This window comes from Chelonia mydas, chromosome 8 (genome assembly GCF_015237465.2).
Source record: "Chelonia mydas isolate rCheMyd1 chromosome 8, rCheMyd1.pri.v2, whole genome shotgun sequence".
NCBI classification, from domain to species: domain Eukaryota; kingdom Metazoa; phylum Chordata; order Testudines; family Cheloniidae; genus Chelonia; species Chelonia mydas.
The window spans coordinates 48441447-48461255 of record NC_057854.1 but is presented as its reverse complement, the minus strand read 5'-3'; the positions used below and the strand labels follow the sequence as shown (position 1 = coordinate 48461255).

At 47.4% G+C, this 19809-nt stretch overlaps 1 protein-coding gene across 9 annotated transcripts in view; it reads right to left on the bottom strand.

The window, feature by feature from the left end:
- RABGAP1L (RAB GTPase activating protein 1 like) overlaps positions 1-19809 on the bottom strand; it is a 556714-nt gene that overhangs the window by 176337 nt on the left and 360568 nt on the right. Inside the window, exon 1 of one of the 9 annotated variants that reach the window (XM_037907753.2) lies at positions 16969-16991. The exons of the other annotated variants lie outside the window; for them this stretch is intronic. Coding sequence (XP_037763681.1) covers positions 16969-16971 — 3 coding nt within the window. The 5' untranslated portion in view covers positions 16972-16991. Of the gene's footprint in view, positions 1-16968; positions 16992-19809 lie in introns of those variants that run through there. 9 annotated transcript variants of the gene reach the window in all.

Here is a 19809-nt window from a genome sequence, read left to right as displayed (position 1 = left end):
ATAATGATACCTACTCTCCTTTCCTACATGCTTTGAAAAGCAGTGAAACAGTTACTGTAGACACAAAAAGAAAATATCATCAACATCTGAACTGGAACTCACTGAAATGAATGGCTCTGTTCAGATCTCAGAGCTTTCATTTCAAGCTCTCTGAAAGCTCAGACAGACATCACATCAGTTGCATTTCAGCTCAAGTTTTGAAAAGTTTCTTCACAACCATAACAACTAGAGACTACAAAAAAAAGCTGAAACTGGAGAAAAATTGCTTCACCTTATCCTCCACTGGTGTACGGTTCCTGAGAGATCATATGCCAATCATGAGGTTAGCATTGCACCTGTGTAGCTCTAACTTGTGCTGAAGCTGGGCATTTCTGAATCAGAGAGTTGCAAACAACTCCCTGCCTAGCCCTCACACTTCCTGTGAAGAATCAAGGTCTTCAGCCATAAACTCTACAGATATGTTATGAGCAATTGGGTACCATGAGTAACCTAGTGATATAATTCACATGGAAGTTTCATGTTGCCTGTATTCCTAAGAGTACAATTAATGACACGCAGCAATAGTTTTATTATAGCACTATTCATCCAGGTCATCCAAATGACTAATGTCCCAAATGTTGCTTTGATTATGTTGTTGCATCTCCAAAACAAGTAAAACATGTATTGTAATTTTAAAACAAATCCACACCCACAAAACATGCATTAAACCATCAATGTAAGTGATGCATTGCCTTCTGTACACAAATGATCTGCTATAGAGATAAAGTACAGGATAAACACAAGACTAATAAAAAAGAAATTTTCAACATCTGTCTATGATTCTCTGCTAACATTTTGCGCTTTGCTTCAGCTGAAAGTGGGTTTTTAGGAAGTTTTTTCTTCTTTGGGAGATATTACATTTTGAACACCCAGAAACATGACAGTACCTCACAAAATAAAACCGACATAGTCCTACCCCAAATAATAAATTTAATTTTAATATGACACAAATAGCAAGAGCCATAGGGTATGTCTCCACTGCCATCAGTGCGAATCACAAAACAGTCTCGACACCCTCCCGAACATCTGATCCTGTAAGATAATGGTTTCAATTGGGACCCTACATAAGTGTTTTGTTTCTAAGTCTCAGATGAGACAAGGTTGCAAATTCTACTTAGCTGGGGATAGACTGGATAGTGTGGGAACAGGATAGTGTAGGCAATATTCATGCGCAGCTTTTTGAAAGGCGTGGTAACACATGGAAGATAGAATTATACATGGTAGTCACATCTTGGATCAGATTTTTTTGGATAACCTTTCCCTTGCATTTGTATCAAAAAGGATATTCACAGCATTGGGAGAATTACCAATATAACCCACAATGTTTTCACAGAAACCAAATTCTGTATTTTCTGTTCTTCTGGAGCCCCTCTGAAGTAAAAAGTGCAAAAGATGCTGTGTGTGAAGCTGCCATCAACAAGCGCAGTCAGTAGCAATGAACCCTTTTCTCAGTCCCGGGGAGGAAAGCCATTTCCAGTTTTGTTTCAAGTTCTTTTGGCAGATTTTTATTGCAAGGCCCCCCACATAAAACTTTCATGTAGTGCATCTTCACTGGGGTCTTGTTGCAGTGCTTACAGTGGATGATGGTGGAGGAGCTAAAGAGCATTAAAATACATATCAGATTCTTTTATTGCTGGTCCATATTTCAATTGTGAAATTCATGGCTCTCCCACAGCTCCTAGTGCTTGCCCAATAAAAGCACAAAACACTGAAATATTATGGGAATTTCAACAAAAGCGAACTTGCATCTCAAAGAAAATATCCAGAAACTGTTCTTTGCTACTGTTGAAAATTAAATAAATTTGATATTGACCATCTTCAGTGAGAGTAACAGATTTGTCATGAGTTCTAACAAAGCATTTGTCTTGCAAAATATTTGTTGAATTAACTGCTTCCATTTTGGCACTGAGGCTGGCAACAACTGTAGCACAATCTGAGGTGGACTCTGGGTGTTACGACGTACACAGCAGCAAATAAAGGGGCTGTGCTGGTAATAAAGGGGCAGCTAATATAGTATTCCTCATTTCAGAAATGTCATCACTATTGCCCACAATGTCATGTGTCACACTCACTAGCACGTTTCTCACTGTTGTAGCTCCAGGCAAGATGACAGGTTCTTAAAATATCAATGTGGTCTGAAAAACAACCATGCTTGCTCTTACTCATCTGAAGCAACCAGCTACAAAGAAAGGAAATAATTGCTTTTAAATATCATGATTAAATCTTCCAAATCAGGGGTTTCCAGTCTCATTTATACATTGTGGCATATGAAATCAAAACCATCTGGGTCTATCATACAATATCTCAGTGGATGGGTTAGGGAGTCTCATGCACTCATATTTCCTTCTGCATTTATAGCTACCCTTGCTGGAAAGTAGCTGTGACCCACAGATAATATCTTTATATCTATATGGTTTACTAATCTTTTGGTTGTAACCAAGAGAGTAACCAGAACGGAGACCACAACAGCCCAGATCCTTCTTTTTATCATCTGCTCATATGCACAGAGATTAACATCCTCAGTTAGATAAGGAAACAGATTTACTTAAACAACATAATACTAAAACTGAAACCTGATTACTAATTTTGACAAATTTAGCTGCTGAGGTTACAAGGCAGGAGAACTCCATAATGCTTAATAACCATCAGGAGCTGTCATTCTTGTAAATGGATGCTAGTTTGGGTAAGTGTGTAATTAAAATTGGTCTCCTGGTCTACTAACCCCAAGCACTGGATCAATATAAAATGTTTTTTTAATTAAGAGTTAAAATGGAATGGATTCTGGACATGTCCTAACCAGTGCCAGGATTCGTTTAAAAAACAGAGTGTTAATTAAGAAAAAGCAATAAGGGAATATGTTTTTTTCATCTGAATTCCCACGTCTACCAGTTTGTGGGTACTTAATCCCTTATTTATTTAGTACTTCCGAAAGTTGTTTCATATCTGCCTTTTAAAGGGCAGTGCAGTTCAGTAGCAAATACCCAAAGCAATAGTCAGTCATTTATTTTCAGCATTATAACAACATTCACTATTTTTTCACATTTTGAAGAAAAAATATTTCTATTTTTAATTTCTATTTCTATTTTAAACAGTAACACAAAACTAATAACAAGGGATAGACATTACACAGCGTTCTATCTGTGGTCGGCAATAATTACATAATAGTTAATTGGTTTAAAAATAGCAACAGCTAACTAGTTCAAAGAGATTTTAAAACAGGTATGTTCTACGTCAATTATTTATTGTTAGCATATCCTGGTACATAAAACAGGAAGTATTCGTGAGGTAAATGTTCCATTTTCATCATCAGATTTTCATTTCATGGCACAGAACTTGTAGATAGAAACATAAAACTGTGATAACAGATCAGACTAATGTTTCCTCTATTTCAGTATCCTACCAGATGCTTCAGAGGAAGGTGCAAAAAACCACAAAATGGATAATTATGGAGTAACATGCCCATCGGGGGAGTTTCTGCCTAACCTCAGGAAGTTAGAGGTTGGCTTATACTCTGAAGCATAAGGATATACATCCCTTGTAATTTTTAAAATCTTCTCTTATGTAACTGTATGTTCTTACTGTTCACATAAATGTCTAACCCCTTTTAAATTCTTGATACAATCTTGGAACTCACTGCCACAAGATATCAAAACCACAAGTTCATGACACGTGTAAATAGTACGGAAAAGATTAAAAACTTTGGTAGTGGCTAGTGATCAATTAAAGAAATGACAGGCAATCATATTTAGGCAGGATTAGGCAGCTGCTAGTTTGAGCATTAAGCTTTCTAGCCAGGGTAAAAGAGACTTTTGCTGCCAGGTCCCAAAGACACAATCATGAGGGCTTAGAGATTTTTTTTTTAAAATGAAATATTTGATTCTGGAGAAATTAATACCATTTGCCCAGGAAAGTTTCATACTCATCCCAGGTGAGTGGATTTTTCAAGCTTCATATTTAGGATATTTCAAAATACAAGATTTTGTTTTGGTTTTTTGTTGTTGTTCTTGTTCTTTTGTTTCAGTTGTTTTTTGTTCAGTAACTTGTAAAACTTTACATTGCAGAGCATCACAACAAGCTTTATTTCTTCAATTTACCCTCAACAATAAGGGTGCTACCTACAGGGACTATCACAATATTATGCAACTAACAAGACCATCCACAGCAATTTTTCAAGGCAACATCCTTTTAGGAGCACCAAGGTTATTTTTCCAGACCTCTTAAGACAAAATCATGCTCCCAGGGAAGTCAATGGGACTTTTATCATTTACTTGAATAGGAACAGGATTTGTCCTTTAATGACCTGGGACAATTTAGCAAACTTTCATGCTAGTATTCTTCTCTGACTGCTCTCAGAAATCTCAGCTTACTGTTGTAAGCGAAGAGTGAGATTCCTGCACCTTCCCCTCCCCCCACCAATGATATAGGAGTTTTTTAAATTAAAACAGACAGGCTGTAAGTCTCTACTGGGCAATCTTGTTCAACTCATTAATAACAAACAGAAACTGAGCCACCTCTACACGATCAATAAGCTTCTTTATAACGGCTATCAGTCTTCTAGAACTTGTAAGGGATTTTTCAAGTTATCACAACACCTATAGCACCTTTTGGGATCGACACAGCCTCCTAAAATAGCACTTCTGATATGGAGTAGTCTGCTGATCCAAATAGAAGAATCCAGAAGTCGAGGGTCAACAGAAATGCTCTTTAAAAAACTGTCATAGAAAACTGATTGAGATCCTAGCCCTTAACAGAATTAAGTAGATTTAAAAATTAGAAATATATTCATTTCAAAGGTGAACAGAAAGACTTCTGGCCTGAACTTAAACCCTCAGATTTCTGTGATTCTGCTGCTACTGTGGATGATGTCACTAACATGAAAGCAGGCTAAGGAATGCATCTCAAAGCTCCAAAGTGAGATGGACTTTGATCATTTTGCCTTCCCAATCAAGAAAATTGATTCAGACATGATAGCTCAGCTCTCCCAAGGTTCCATTGTACTCAGAACCCATTAAACTTCAACATACTAACTAGGAAATGTGAAATTACAATCATATTGCCAATTTGCCTTAAACACAGCGAGTCAGTCACACTAAACTACAATAGATGACATTCAAATATCCTTCTATAGCTTCAGCTCCGAGAAGATCTGCATTTTTTCCAGAGCTCGCATTTACCCCCATCTTCACACCAGTATAGGCACACAACAGAACTACCCTCTTTCTGGCAAAAGTCATGGATGGAGCTTCCTTAGAATTGGGTAACAGCATCTTTCTCTCATCTGCCAGGGTCACTGGTGAACACCACAGCAGGCTCTCTCTCCCATGAGTAAGTACCAAGCACACTGAATGCAAAGGATACCCAAAGACAGAGTCAACGGCAGGTTTTCAGGACTATTGCAATCCCAGCTAGCTTTTTATTATCTATTTTTGTGTCAGTTCCATATTTCTAAGGAGGGTCTGAGGGATATGCCAACAATGTGTGATGAAGGAATTAAACCTTTATATTACCAAAGTTTTACTCTAACAGAACTGGCTTTAGATTGTACTTGTATTAACAGAATTACACTGCACTTCAATGACTCCATACTTCCAGGGGCTGATTTTGAATTAAGTTTCTTTTTTCTGTGCAACAGTGGGTCTTATATAAGAATCTGAGCTCCTTGCCATTTCCTTATACACAGGCAGGCTGCCACCTAAAGCAGTGTCAAAGTGGGAGCAGTAGGGTTTTCACCTCTCTTTGCTTTGAACTGCCTTTTCTGACCCTCATATAATTCACCTCTCTTCTTCCTTCTGCTCTGCCCACAGCAAGAATCTGTATGTTGCTCTCATAATTGGGTTGCAGGAGAAAGCATATTGCACAGAAAAAGCAACACTGCTCTATCACCAACGGCAAGGGTATTCAAACAGACTGTGCACGCTGTAACATCGTCTGCTGGAGTCTTGGGAGCATCACCCCTGGAACTGTCTTCAGTCCCCAGGCAGCAGTGTGACTATCCCAAGGTTCCACCTGAGCTTGGAGCTGGGTCTCTCATTTAACAGCTTATAGCGCTGAGAGGTTAGGAAGTTATTTACTTCATGTTTGGTCTCATAATAATTTTGGTTGTACAGTAATTTACAACTCTGCACCCAAATCAGTTGAACAGCTAATTGTATGTCCAGGTTGCAGAATAACAGTATTCCTACTATTTTATCTAAAAAGCTGGGATATCTTGGCTACATCACATAATACACCCTCCCACACCACTGTGTTTACATAGAGCTATGATTATTGAATTATTTAATCCATTTATGAAGTACCCACTGCAAGGCATTTCAGTTTCACACAATAAGCCTCATGCAGAGCTGTAACTACAATCTGAGACCAGGAGAATGAAGAAATATTTCCAATCTCTTCAGGCAGGCCTCCTAGCACAATAAATCATTTATTTTCTTTCCAGCACTGTAGCTTCACAAACCTGACCTTTTAACGGGTGCAGTCTCAGCAGAAAATTCATATGTGAGACCAGCATTACTCTTTCCTAGCTGATGCACAGAGGGAGAGTCTTATTAATATGTACGTTGAAGAGGACAAGATAATATTACAAATTTGTTTTTGCTTGCAACAAGAAAATGTTTACAAAATTGCTTTTCAATCCTAAAAAAACTAAAATTACATTTAAAAAAAAATCCTTAAACTGATACAGTGTGTGCTTTAAGCATCTCCACAGGCTGGCACAACAGGCTGCTGTAGGAGTCAGGCCTGCCCCCTGACTGGCAACAGAAATGAAGGCAGCAACTTTTCACACTGTAACTTATGGGGAACACTGGAGAGACCATTAAGAAAGTTGCAAGTGTGATGTTTTGGGATTCACCCAGGCCACTAAGGGATTGGGTCAGCCAAGGCCAGCCTTAGGGATGGGCAAGGTGGGCGAACGCCCAGGGCACCATGTTCGGGGCGGGGGGGTGGGAACACGCCATCCAAGTGCTGCAAACTGGTAGGCCTGACCAGCCGTGCAGAGGGTGGGCGATGCCGGCCGGGGCTGCCAGCCTGGCAGGGAGGTGCAGGCACCAGGGTTTGCCCTGCGGAGTCAGCAGGCCTCCCCCCTCCGGAGCCAGAGGGCCAACTTCTGGGTCCCCCTTTCCCATGGGCACAGTTGTCAGGGGGCATATGGCTGGGCTCATAAATGCCTCCTTCTGCAGCCCTTCCTGCAGGCGATGGTGGGGGGAAGCCCTGGGAACCCATGGAGACCAGGAACTATGGGGGAGATGTGCCTGTGAGCACCAAGGATGGCAAAATAAAGTTCACCCAGGGCACCATTTTCCCTAAGGCCAGTCCTGCAGTCACCAACTGCCTTGTAGCCCTGGGTGTCTTGTGGCTGTACAGCTTTGGTCCAGAGCTCTGACCCCAACCGCCTGCCAGCAGGACACAAGCCTCACGCTGGCTTTGCCCAACCTGGTTACTACTCCTAGCAGACAGACCTTAGTACCCTTCTAGCCCCAAATCACCCTACTGCAGGGACCAGCCCCTCTCACTGGACCCTCACCAAAAAAGTGTTAGGTTTGCTGCCTTTACAGACACAGTAAAACATTCTAACATGTTAGCTTTCTAGAAGCACACACTGTACAGATCTTACACACCACTGATGATTCATAATGAAAGCAAGAGCATTGATTAAGTGATACCGAGTAAAAAGGATAAAGGTAGAGATGGTTACAAGCAAATAGTGAAAACATGCATCTAAAAGACTAAAACTGAATCTAGAATGATACAGTCTTTTTTCAAGATGGTTTCTCTAACTCAGTCTCCTTTCCAATTTTTACTGGCCAGGACCTATCACAGAGTTCAAATCGCTTGGTTCCTTTGTCTCCTAAGGTGAAGGATAAAGATGGAGTCTCTCCCTTATATCCTCAAAAGGATTGTCTTTGTCTAAAAAAGTCAGGAAGGCCTCCTGGAGATTCAGTCTCCTTTGTCTCTCTGGGGTACAGGACCCATGGTAATTCTCTGTCTCTTGAATTCAGGATCAGGATAACCCGCACCAGTTTAGCTTGACAGCTTTGTTTATGGCTAATCTACAAATTGAGATAAACCCACATTCCTTTGTCTAGGACACACTTGTTTATCACCTTTACCTAGGCTAGGCTGTGTGGTCTTAGTAACATCAAAGAAAGGGAATTCATAACTTCATATATAGCATTAAACCATGCATTTTACAGTGATATTAATAACGAGCGTGTTATTAACTTTCACATGATACCTCCCAAGGCATATTTTGTCCAAACGTTATTGCAGCAGTGTATAGGGTGTGAATACGGGGATGTCCAGTGCCACAGTAAGGATACGTGCTGTGACAAAGTTCCTGCTCTACCTTGGTGGGTCTTGCGCTTATTGGCGGATGTGCTTGCCTTGGAGCTTCATGGCAGCCCTCAACTTGGCCGTTTTTCTGAATTCACAGTCCAGGTCGATGACTCCTGTGTCTGACCAGGAGTTGGGAGGATTTGGGGGGAACCCGGGCCCGCCCTCTACTCTGGGTTCCAGCCCAGGGCCCTGTGAATGCAGCTGTCTAGACTGCCTCCTGGAACAGCTGTGCGACAGCTACAACTCCCTGGGCTACTTCCCCATGGCCTCCTCCCAACAACACCTTCTTTATCCTCACCATAGGACCTTCCTCCAGGTGTCTGATAATGATGGTACACCTCAGTCCTCCAACAGTCCACGTTCTCACTCTCAGCTCCTCGTGCCTCTTGCTCCCAGCTCCTCACACGCACACCACAGACTGAAGTGAGCTCCTTTTTAAAACCCAGGTGCCCTGATTAGCCTGCCTTAATTGATTCTAGCAGCTTCTTGATTGGCTGCAGGTGTTCTAATCAGCCTGTCTTGTCTCCAGAAGGTTCCTGATTGTTCTGGAACCTTACCAGGGAAAAGGGACCTACTTAGCCTGGGGCTAATATATCTGCCTTCTATTACTCTCCTATAGCCCTCTGGCCCGACCCTGTCACGGTGCATATAAAGAAGAAGAGAGCACTGAAGGAAAGGACACTGTATTGGAGTGAATCAGGAAAGAGGTTTGAAGGATAAACAAAGGAGAAATCAACCGGATAGCATTATGGAGCAGCTTTGCCACACTGAAGGGTGAGCCAAAGAGCAAACCGTCAAAATAGGCACATCGTGCTATAAAAGTTACATGTCATGATAGCACGAATCAATACAGCGTTTCCATTACATTATCTCCTATAGCTAAGAGAGTCCAAAGGAAAGTACATTGGGCATGAAGAGTACTAGCCGCTCCAGAAAAACAGCTTGTAATTCTCTCTCTGAGGCCCAAACACCCAGAGACATGGTCAATTGCTGCAGTGGGATTGTTATTCCATTGTAAACCAACCAACTGCTGTGCTGAATAATTCATCCCCATTTCCACAAGCATAGTTAGGATTCAGAATAAACTATAAACTAGATGAGCAAAAAGAGAAAGTGTCAGCAATGAAAGGTGCCATGTCACAAATGACGTGGACCCTCCTCCAGTGCCTCAGTTTTTATTGGAAACATTGACACCCGCTTTGAGCCTGTGAAAGAGAATGACCTTTTCCGTAACTGGTATTCGTCGAGATGTGTTGCTCATGTCTATTCCACAATAAGTGTGCATGCTCGCCATGTGCACCGGTGCCGGAAGTTTTTTTCCTAGCAGTACCCGGGGGGGAAGCGACCCCTGGAGCGGCGCCTCCTGGTGCTGTATAAGGGGAGCTACACGCTCCCCCCACCCTCGGTTTCTTCTTGCCGGACAACTCCAACAGAGGGGAAGGAGGGCAGGATGTGGAATAGATGTGAGCAACACATCTCAAAGAACACCAGTTACGGAAAAGGTAACTGTCTTTTCTTCTTCGAGTGATTGCTCATGTGTATTCCACAATAGGTGATTCTAAGCTATATCTGTTGGAGGCGGGTAGGAGTTCACAAGTTCCCAGGACGGAGGACAGCCCTGCCGAACCCGGCGTCATCCCTGGTTTGGGGGACGATTGCATAGTGCGAGGTGAATGTGTGAACCGAAGACCACGTGGCAGCCCTACAAATGTCCTGGATGGAAACAGGGGGGCACGAAGGCAGCCAATGAGGCCTGCGCCCAAGTCGAGTGTGCCCTCACAATGGGTGGCGGGGGGACACCAGCCAGCTCATAACAGGAACGGATGCATGAAAGGATTGGACAGCTGCTGAGTGGAAATCGGCTGAGCGCACAAGGGGCGACGAACAGTTGCGAGAACTTTCTGAACGGCTTGGTCCACTCGAGGTGGAAAGCCAGAGTCCGCCGCACATCGAGCTTGTGGAGACGGCACTCCTCACTGGACACGTGAAGATTGGGGAAAGAACTGGTAGAAAAATGTCCTGACCCATGTGGTAGGCGGAGACCACCCTCGGGAGGAATGCGGAGTGTGGGTGGAGCTGGACTTGTCCTTATAGAATACCGTCTGCGGCAGCTCAGAAGTCAGGGCCCTGAGTTCCGAGACTCGCCTGGCCGACATGATTGCAACCAGGAAGGCCACCTTCCATGAGAGGTGAGAGCAGAAGCACGTGGCCAGTGCTTCAAATGGGGACCCCATGAGACGAGCCAACACTAGGTTTAGGTCCCACTGTGGGACCGGGGGTCTAGAATACGGAAAAAGACTGTCCAAACTCTTAAGGAACAGGCCAATCATAGCATGGGAAAATACCATGTGCCCTTGCACCGATGGATGGAAGGCCAATATGGCTGCCAGGTGCACCTTGACTGACGAGGGCGCCAGGCCCTAGGCCCTCAGGTGGAGGAGGTAATCAAGAATAAGCTGGATCGGGGCGGCCACAGGGGAGTCACCCTGGTCCACCGCCCACCTAGAAAACCGGGACTACTTCGCCAAATAAGCGCGGCGAGTGGAGGGCTGTCTACTTTCAAGGAGGACATGCTGAACCTGTTCTGAGCATGTCCTTTCCTCTCCACCTAACCACTGAGCAGCCATACCGTAAGGTGAAGAGCCGCTAGGCTGGGATGGAGGAGGCAGCCCTGGTCCTGAGAGAGCAGGTCTGGGCGGAGCGGCAACTGCCACAGCGGAGCTACCCCCAGGCCTGTGAGGGTCCCGTACCAATGCTGCCTGGGCAATGCCGGGGCAATCAGGAGGACCCGGGCCTTGTCTGTCTTTATCTTCTCCAGGACCCTGCTGATTAGAGGGAATGGGGGAAAGGCGTAGAGAAGCCAGCCTGACCAGGACAGGATAAAGGCATCGGAGATAGCGCCCCTCCCCAAGCCCCCACTGGAGCAGAACCGGGAGCATCACCGGTTCTGCCGAGTCGCAAATAGGTCCACCTGCGGAGTTCCCCACCTTCGGAAGAGCCGGTGAGCCACTCCAGGTGGAGGGACCACCCATGTTGCGAGGAAAAATCCCTGCTCAAGCAATCTGCCCTCTCGTTCTGGGCTATCCCACAGCCTGAGGGCTTCGTGGCAGAGGATCAGGCCCCACATGGCCTGTTGATATAGGCCATCGAGGCCATGTTGTCCATGAGGACCCTGACTACCTTGCCCTCCAGGTGCGAACGGAAGGCCATACACGCCAGCCGCACCGCCCTGAGCAACCTGACATTTATATGTAGGGTCAGGTCTTGAGCTGACCACAGGCCTTGGGTCTGAAATGTCCCCACATGGGCCCCCCAACCCAGGTCCGACGCATCGGACACTAGCTCTGATGATGGGGCCCTGTGCCTTGGAGCATGTTGTTCGGGGCGGACCACCATCGTAGGGAGGTGATCACAGAGTCTGGCACGGTGAGGACCTTGTCCATCCTGTCCATGGCCTGGGAGAACTTCAAGGCCAACCAGAGCTAGAGGGGCCTCATCCTGAGTCTGGCGTGACGGACCACATACGTGCATGCTGACATGTGACCCAAGAGCTACAGGCAAACCCTGGCTGTTGTCACCGGGAACCTTGTGACCGAGTCGATGAGACCTTTCAGGGTCTCGAATCTGTCTGGCGGGAGAGAGGCCCTGGCTGATGCTGCATCCATGGGTGCCCCGATAAACTCCATGCGTTGGACTGGGACTAATGTGGACTTGGTGTTGTTTACCAACAGGCCCAAGGTGGTGCACGTGGACAGGAGGAGTGCCATGTGATCCCTCACCTGCAACCGGGAGGTGCCCTTGACAAGCCAATCGTCCAGATAGGGAAATATCTGGACCCCCCACTGTCTGAGGTAGGCCGCTACCATCAACATTCATTTTGTCATCACCCTGGGCAGTGGACAGACCAAACGGGAGGACCGTGAATTGGTAGTGATTCTGTCCCACCACGAAGGGAGGAGATGATGGAGGCCAGGGAAACCATGTGGAACTTGAGCTTCACCATGTACTGGTTCAGACCTCGCAGGTCCAGGATGGGCCTGAGCCCCCCTTTGGCCTTCGGGACAAGGAAATAACGGGAGTAATACCCTTTGCCCACGAACTCCTCAGGCACCGCTTGTATTGCTCCTAGTCCTAGGAGCCGCCCCACCTCCTGCTCGAGCAGAGCTTTTTGCGAGGGGTCCCCCAGGAGGAATGGGGGCGGGTGGTAGTTGGGCAGGGAGGAAGTGAACAGGAGGGTGTAACCCCGGGGATGGTGTTGAGGACCCATCAGTCCGAGGTTAGCCGTGACCATTCTGGGAGGAAAGCACACAACCAGTTGGAGAAGGGGAGCTTTATTGGGGGTGGATCCCTGATGAGGACTGGCAGGGTGCCCCTGAGTGTCCTGTCAAAAGCACCTTTTCCCTGGCTGCTTGCCCGTGGAGGACCCAGGCTGGGAGGCACGCTGAGACTGCCTCTGAGGGCATCTCTTATAGTCCCGCTGCTTCTTATGGGCAGCCTCATACTTTGGGAGGGCAGCCTGGGCGGGAGTCTGCTGCGGCTTGAACTTAGGTTTTGCCGGAGCTGGGACATAGAGGCCCAGAGCCTGGAGGGTCGTGTGGAAGTCTTTCATACCATGCAGCCTTGTATCTGTTTCCACCGCAAACAGAGCTTTCCCATCATACGGGAGATCCTGCATGGAAGACGGTGCAACGCTGGACAGCCCAAAGAGCAGGAGACATGACGCACGTCTCATGGACTCGACAGAGGCCATGGATTGTGCGGCCATGTCCGCAACATCCGAGGCTGCCTGCAGGGATGCCCTAGCAGCCGCTGCCCTTTCCTCCACTAGTGCCCAGAACTCCTTCCTATCGCGCTCCAGGAGGGAGTCCTCAAACTTGGGCAGGGAGCCCCACAGATTGAATTCGTACCAGCCCAGGAGAGCCTGATGGTTTGCCACTTGTAACTGGAAGCTCGAAGATGAATAAATTTTCCTTCCGAAAGAGTCCAGTTTCCAAGAGTTCTTGTTCTTTGGGGTCGGAGCTGGCTGACCCTGCCGTTCCCTGTGGTTGACCGACTCGACCACCAGGGAGTTGGCGCTGGGTGGGTATACAAGTACTCATGCCCCTTAGTGGGTACAAAATACTTGCGTTCCGCCTTCTTAGAGATGGGAGCCAACGAGGCCGGTATTTGCCACAGGGCATTTGAAATCTTAGCCACCCCTTCACGGAGGGGCAAGGGTACCCTACCCGGTGCCGACAGGGACAGCACGTTAAACAGGGAATCGGAGGGCTCCTCCATCTCCTCTGCCTGGAGGTGGAGGCTTACTGCCACCCTCTTTAAGAGTTCTTGATGGGCCCTGAAGTCCTCCTGCGGGGTGGAGGGGGACGGGGCCGCAATCGCCTCCTCCAGGCAGGGCAAGGAGGCCGGTGCAGTGCTCTGGGTATCGGCCAGCACCGGAGGGTCCACCACCTGGTCGGACTCTGGGCACAGTGCTGAGGACATACGTCCCACCAACTCCTTTCTCGGGGGTCTGGAGAGGGAGGCCGACAGTGCTTCCGAAGCTCTGGCCACCGAGCGAGCTCCCACCGGGGGCTGAACCGGAGTCCATGGTGCCCACTGGTACCATTGGGCTGGCCACAATGCTCAGTGCCACTGCATCTGCTGTGGTACCGGTGGAGCCGGCTGTTCGAGTTGGCTGGCCTGGCCCTTCGAAGGACGGCTACGAATGGAGGCCGGGCTGGCGTAATATCTACTGCTGTCTCTGGACCGGGAGGAGCGGTGGTGCCGGGATCTACATTGGCCACAGGACTGCAATCTCGACGTGGAGAACTGGTACCAATGGTAACAGCTGCTCTGTGAACAGCCTCGACGGGCAGACCCACGACGGCGAGATGCCAGTGATCGACGCCCGGGGCTGCAATGTCTTGGCAGAGACTTGGAGCGGGAGTCCGAGTGGGAACGGCATCAATGACCGTGCCATGACCGACTGCAGTACCCCCTCCGAGACGAGGACCCTTGGTGACGCCTTCCGCAGTCTCATCAATATTCACTCCTTGAGGACGAGCGGTGCCGAGAGTCCCGGCCCAATGGAAACCAGCCAGACAGTCTGGTCGGCGTCGATCCCCCTGGACTCTGCCCCAAATGGTTGCTGGGCAGTGAACGGCATCGGGAACATTCCCTTGACCAAGACCGGTACCGGGCCAGAGGCAACTGCGGAGATCCCAGTAGTGGCTTGCCTCTGGAGCATGGGGCCGATATCGGCAGCGCTCCGGGCACCAGCATGGACATAACATCCCAGGCTGGCTGGAGGGCTTCAGGCGTGGATGGCATCCAGAGAGGCCTGTTCCGAAGGGGCCGGGCTACTCCACTCAATGTGAGTCGGAGACCTGGGGCCCAGTGGAGATCGAGGACTGCCCGACATGGGCCTAGCCTCTGTTCCAGACTTTCCTCAGTGCCGCTGCGAAGAGTGAGTCTTTCTGGCCCTCTTGGCATGCCTCGTGGACGGGAAGCAGTGCCGACTGGTCGATGGCACCAGAAGGACGCCGTGTAGCGATGCCAGGTACCGGTTCGGAGTGGCGTGCCAGAGTCGGGGTCAGCGCCGACTCCATCAGGATAGCCTGGAGCCTAATGTCCCTTTCTCTTTTGGTCCAAGGCTTAAACGACTTACATATCTTGCACCTTTTGCTGATATGGGTTTCTCCCAAACAGTGCAAACAGTCTGCGTGCGGGTCACTTCTTGGCATAGAACGCCTACAAGAGCTGCGCGACTTAAACCCCGGGGCATGGGGCATGCCCTGGCCCGGGCTCACCGACTATCTAAACAGCTAACTAACTACAGGTACTAATACCGAACGAACGAACAGCTCTGGGGATGAGCTACAGCAAAGCTGGAGCAGAGTACTTCCAACGCACCTTCACTGGTGGGAAGAAGGAACTGAGAGCGCAGCTCCCCTTATACCACGGCAGGCGGGCACCACTGCAGGGGTCGCGGGGGGCGCTCCCCGCTATGGGTACTGCTAGGGGAAAAACTTCCAGCACCGGTGGACATGACAAGCACGCACACTTATTGTAGAATACACATGAACAATCACTCGAAGAAGAATAAAACACAACCATGTTTGCAGAAACAGGTGAGTGCTGCATTTATTTTTGTTTGGTTCTTTGTACAATAAGGTTGTTAACCTAGACAAACTGGGATATTGATTTCTCTGCAACATATTTGATTCTTCCTATTAAAAAGTCACAACAGTGGTTTCTCCATCAAATAGGAGCTGTTTTAATCAGAAAATGAGAAAAAACAACATGCCTCAAATTAAATTGTGCAGTGCAGATACTCCAAACCAAAAAACTGAGAAGACTACTTCTGCCAATTGCTTTATATCCCTATAGCATAGTGCTTTAATTAGATGTGTAGGCATAGAAGTAGGTCACCAGCACTATTCCATTATACCCAGTGACACAGAGAATGAACTCTCCAAAAATAGCTCTAATTTTCATAACATTTACAAAAGTGCAAGAATGCAAGAAATAAAAACTCTTTTTAGAAAACACTTGATCTGTAAAAGACTAGCCAATCTGAAGCCCCCAGATGAGTCTTATATAGCCAGTAACTGCTGGTTCTTTTCTCATCACCATCTTCAGCCTCACAAGTTCATTTTTAGTCTTAATTTCATCACACAAATGTGCTGTAACAGAAAAAGCTTCAAGTTTTCCTGATTTCCTTCTATTCTGAAGGGATTAAGAGAAGAAACAAGAACTGACAGTTCCATTAAAACATGGCAGTGAGCTTTTAAGTCTTCCTTCTTATCTGACGGCTCTGATCATTTCTCATTTCACTGGGGCACAGAGAAACTCTCTCCTCTCCAGCTTTCGACTCTCCTATTGCAGAAAACAGAGACCCTTTCCTGGCGCTATTAAACAGCAGCATTCTTCAAATGTCTCCTGTTTTCACATTAGGAGAGCAGCAGGAGTGCACAGTATCTGTTAAAAGACTCTCTCTAATAAAAAGCTGCCAAGCCATTGCTTTCAGCACTGAAGGTTTTCATAAAATCATCTCTCTTATAAGCAAGTTCATTAACTTTTAAAAACAGTTCTTCTAAAACTTGACAAGGCTCTTGTACTGTGTAACAAACTCAGGACCAGATTAGATATAGGCACAATAGGCACATTCCCAGGGCCCTGGCTTGCAGAGACATGTGATGCTATCAGACTGAGTTCTGAGGTTTGGTTTTTTTAAATTATGTTTCTAGCCCTTATGGTACTGTCATCAGGTGGCTGTCTCCTAGGTTCCCCTTTGCGGCCTCAACAGCCCACAGCCTCGATTTCCCTCTTCCAGGCACCGATCGCCTGTCCATATTCTCCACCATATGTGATAAAGCGGTGTATGCCTGGCAGGTGTACCTGAAGTAGGCCAGCGCACTAGCCTCAGTTTCCTGTTTCTTCCAGAGTTCCCAGTAACTCCAAACAAGTTTTCCAAGTATAAATAGCTATTACTGGGGTTAATTTATTACAAAACGTCCCACACCAACACAATTCAGATTTCCCCAGCACAGTCAGAACAGCACATTTATTCTTTCAAATCCCAACACACCACATACAGCTCTGAACATCTCTCACCATGGTCCAGCGTCTCTCTTTAGACTCTCAGGTACAGCCTAGCATTTCTCACCATACCTCCCCCAGGTACGGCTCTGGTGTCTCACACGATGCCTTGCCCCAACCCCACTAGCTATGGTGCTTCTCTGCCCTGCTTCATTCTCAGGCCTGGCTCTAGATCTTACATGGAGACACCAGCAAGTTAATCATTCACCAGGATTCAGCCTGCTCTGGCCCTTCGGCTTCAGCTCTCTGGCTCAGAGAGCCAACAGGCATCTCCCTCCTCTGCTTCCAGCCTTCAGCCCTCTCCAGCCATCTCTGGGCATAGCTCTCTGACCTAGAGAAGTCTGTAGGTGACTCCCCCAATTTACTTCCTGCCTTCTGCTTTACCAGCCTGATTTGGCTCCACTGTTCACCAGTGAACTCTCCCTCCTTCAACGACATCCCCTTGCTAAAGCTCTCAACCTAGTCCTGCTCTTCTTATGAGCTTTTTCGCTGGACTCACTCCCTTTCTCAGCTCTGGGTTCTGAGCTCTCGCTTGACTTTGGGCTGTCTCCCACTAGCGTGCACCTGGACTAGAACAGAATAATTGAGACCGATTTCATATAAAGGGCCAGTTATTCTGTTACAAGTGTGAATAAGAGCTTGAAAACATGACCCTGAGTGCAACTAATGCAATCATGTCTGCACAGAGCCTGAAGCAGAGGTAGGAGCAGCACTCACTGGGGCAGATCAAACTATTCTAGGAGGCCATTATGCCAAGGTTTAAGGGGCACCCTTCCATTGCTCAGAGAGCCCTGCCAGTACTCTCAGCAAGGCTGGAGGGCCAGAGAACAGCCAAAGTCAACAGTCCAGAGGAGAGGGAGCCTCCTGGTTCCTCCTTGAGGTAACAACAAGAGCAGCCTGGGGAAGAAGCTGGCTCCTGCTGCAGGGGTCCGTATGAGCAAGAGCCCCAGTTACTGGGGGAGATGGAAAGGGTCATTGGTTCTGGCACTCTACAGGAGGTAGAAAGGGGGCCAAAGTCACTGTCACATCTCCCAGTGGTCTGAGGAAGGGAAGGTCCAGCATCTGCAGTCCCTAGCTGGCCTGGAGGAGCAGGGACCACTACTGCCTGCAATTTCCAGCTTTTGGGTGGGGGGGGGGTGGTATCCTCTACTACTGCTCCTGAGAGAGGGGAGAGCCTGACATCTCTGGAGCTCCCAAGCTAGCTGGGTGGAAGCCTAGGGCTCCCCTCTCCCGTATTATTCCTTATTTTCTTCTAGGTGCTTACAAATTGCTTGTGTGATTATTTGCTCCATTATCTTTCCGGGTATCGAAGTTAAGCTGACTGGTCTACAATTCCCTGGGTTGTCCTTATTCCCTTTTTTATAGATCTAGACAAAGGCGTTGGTTAGGTTGATGAACAACATGATCAGTTCCTGGTGTTGCTCTCTGCACTTCTCCTGAATCAGTCATGCCACAAAGATCATGTCAGTTGTGCCTTGGGATGGCCTGAAGCCACATTGTGATTCAGGGAGGTGGTTTAGTAGGATCCAGGCAAGGATCTTTCTTGCGATGGAGAGGACAGCAATACCGCTATAGTTCCCACACAAAGATTTCTCCCCTTTCATGAATACTGTAACAATGGGTAAGCCGCTTTTCCCTATCCACAATGCCCTATGGAAGGTGCTGTGTAGGTTTGGCTGTCCACAGAAATTCATTTTCATCATCAGACTACTCCATGATGGAGTGACTGCCACCATTCTGTGCAACAGCTCAGAGATGAAACCATTCATCATTCACACTGGTGTCAAGCAGGGCTGTGTCATTGCTCCAACACTCTGCCGTGATCCGCAACCACCTTCCTGATGGAATCGGGATTGAGTATTGAGAGGATGGGCACCTCCTCAATCTCCAAATAAAATCTAAGATCATGAGAACTAGCATCACTGATCAGTATGCAGATGACTGCATCATTCTCGCACACACAGAGGCTGACCTACAAAACACCCTAAATCTTTTTGCAGATGCCTATCACAGCCTGGGTCTCCCTCTCAACATCGGGAAAACCAAGGTACTCTATCAGCCCTCATCTGCACAGACTACTCTTTGTACTCCACAAGTCACCATCGGCAGAGAACTCCTGGAAAATGTGAACCATTTTCCATACCTTGGTAGCCACCTCTCCCAAACAGCCAGCACTGACCCAGAAATTGAATACAGGATCTGCTGTGCCAGCACATCCTTTGGAAGACTACTCAAATGAGTCTTCAACGATAGGGATCTGCTAACAGGCCCCAAGATCTTGGTTTACAAGGCAGTTGTCATCCCCACCCCTCTCTATGGGTGTGAGACCTGGGAAACCTACAGACGACATCTCAAGCAGCTGGAAAGGTTCCAGCACCGCTGCCTCAGGAGGATTCTCAGGATCAGCTGGGAAGACTGACACACCAACATCAGCGTGCTCTCTGCAGCCAACATCAGCAGTATAGAAGTGCAGGTCACGAAACATCAACTCCGCTGGGCTGTCCACTATGTACGTATGCCTGACACTCTCCTCCCGAAGCAAGTAATCTTCTCTCAGTTAAGTCAAGGAAGAAGGGCTCACAGAGGGCAGTGGAAGTGCTTCAAAGACATACTGAAAGTACATCTTAAAAAGGAAGGCATCAACCCAACAAACTGGGAGGACTCGGCGCAGAACAGAACACAGTGGCACCATCCTATAGACCAAGCCACAGCTCATTTTGAGGAGAACAGATGTGCTCATGAGACAGAGAAGTGACAAAGGAGGAAAGAAAAGGCACAACTGTCCAGTCAACAACTATGTCTCCTCCAAGATTACACCTGTCACTTCTGTGGGAAAATCTGCAGGGCATGTGTGAC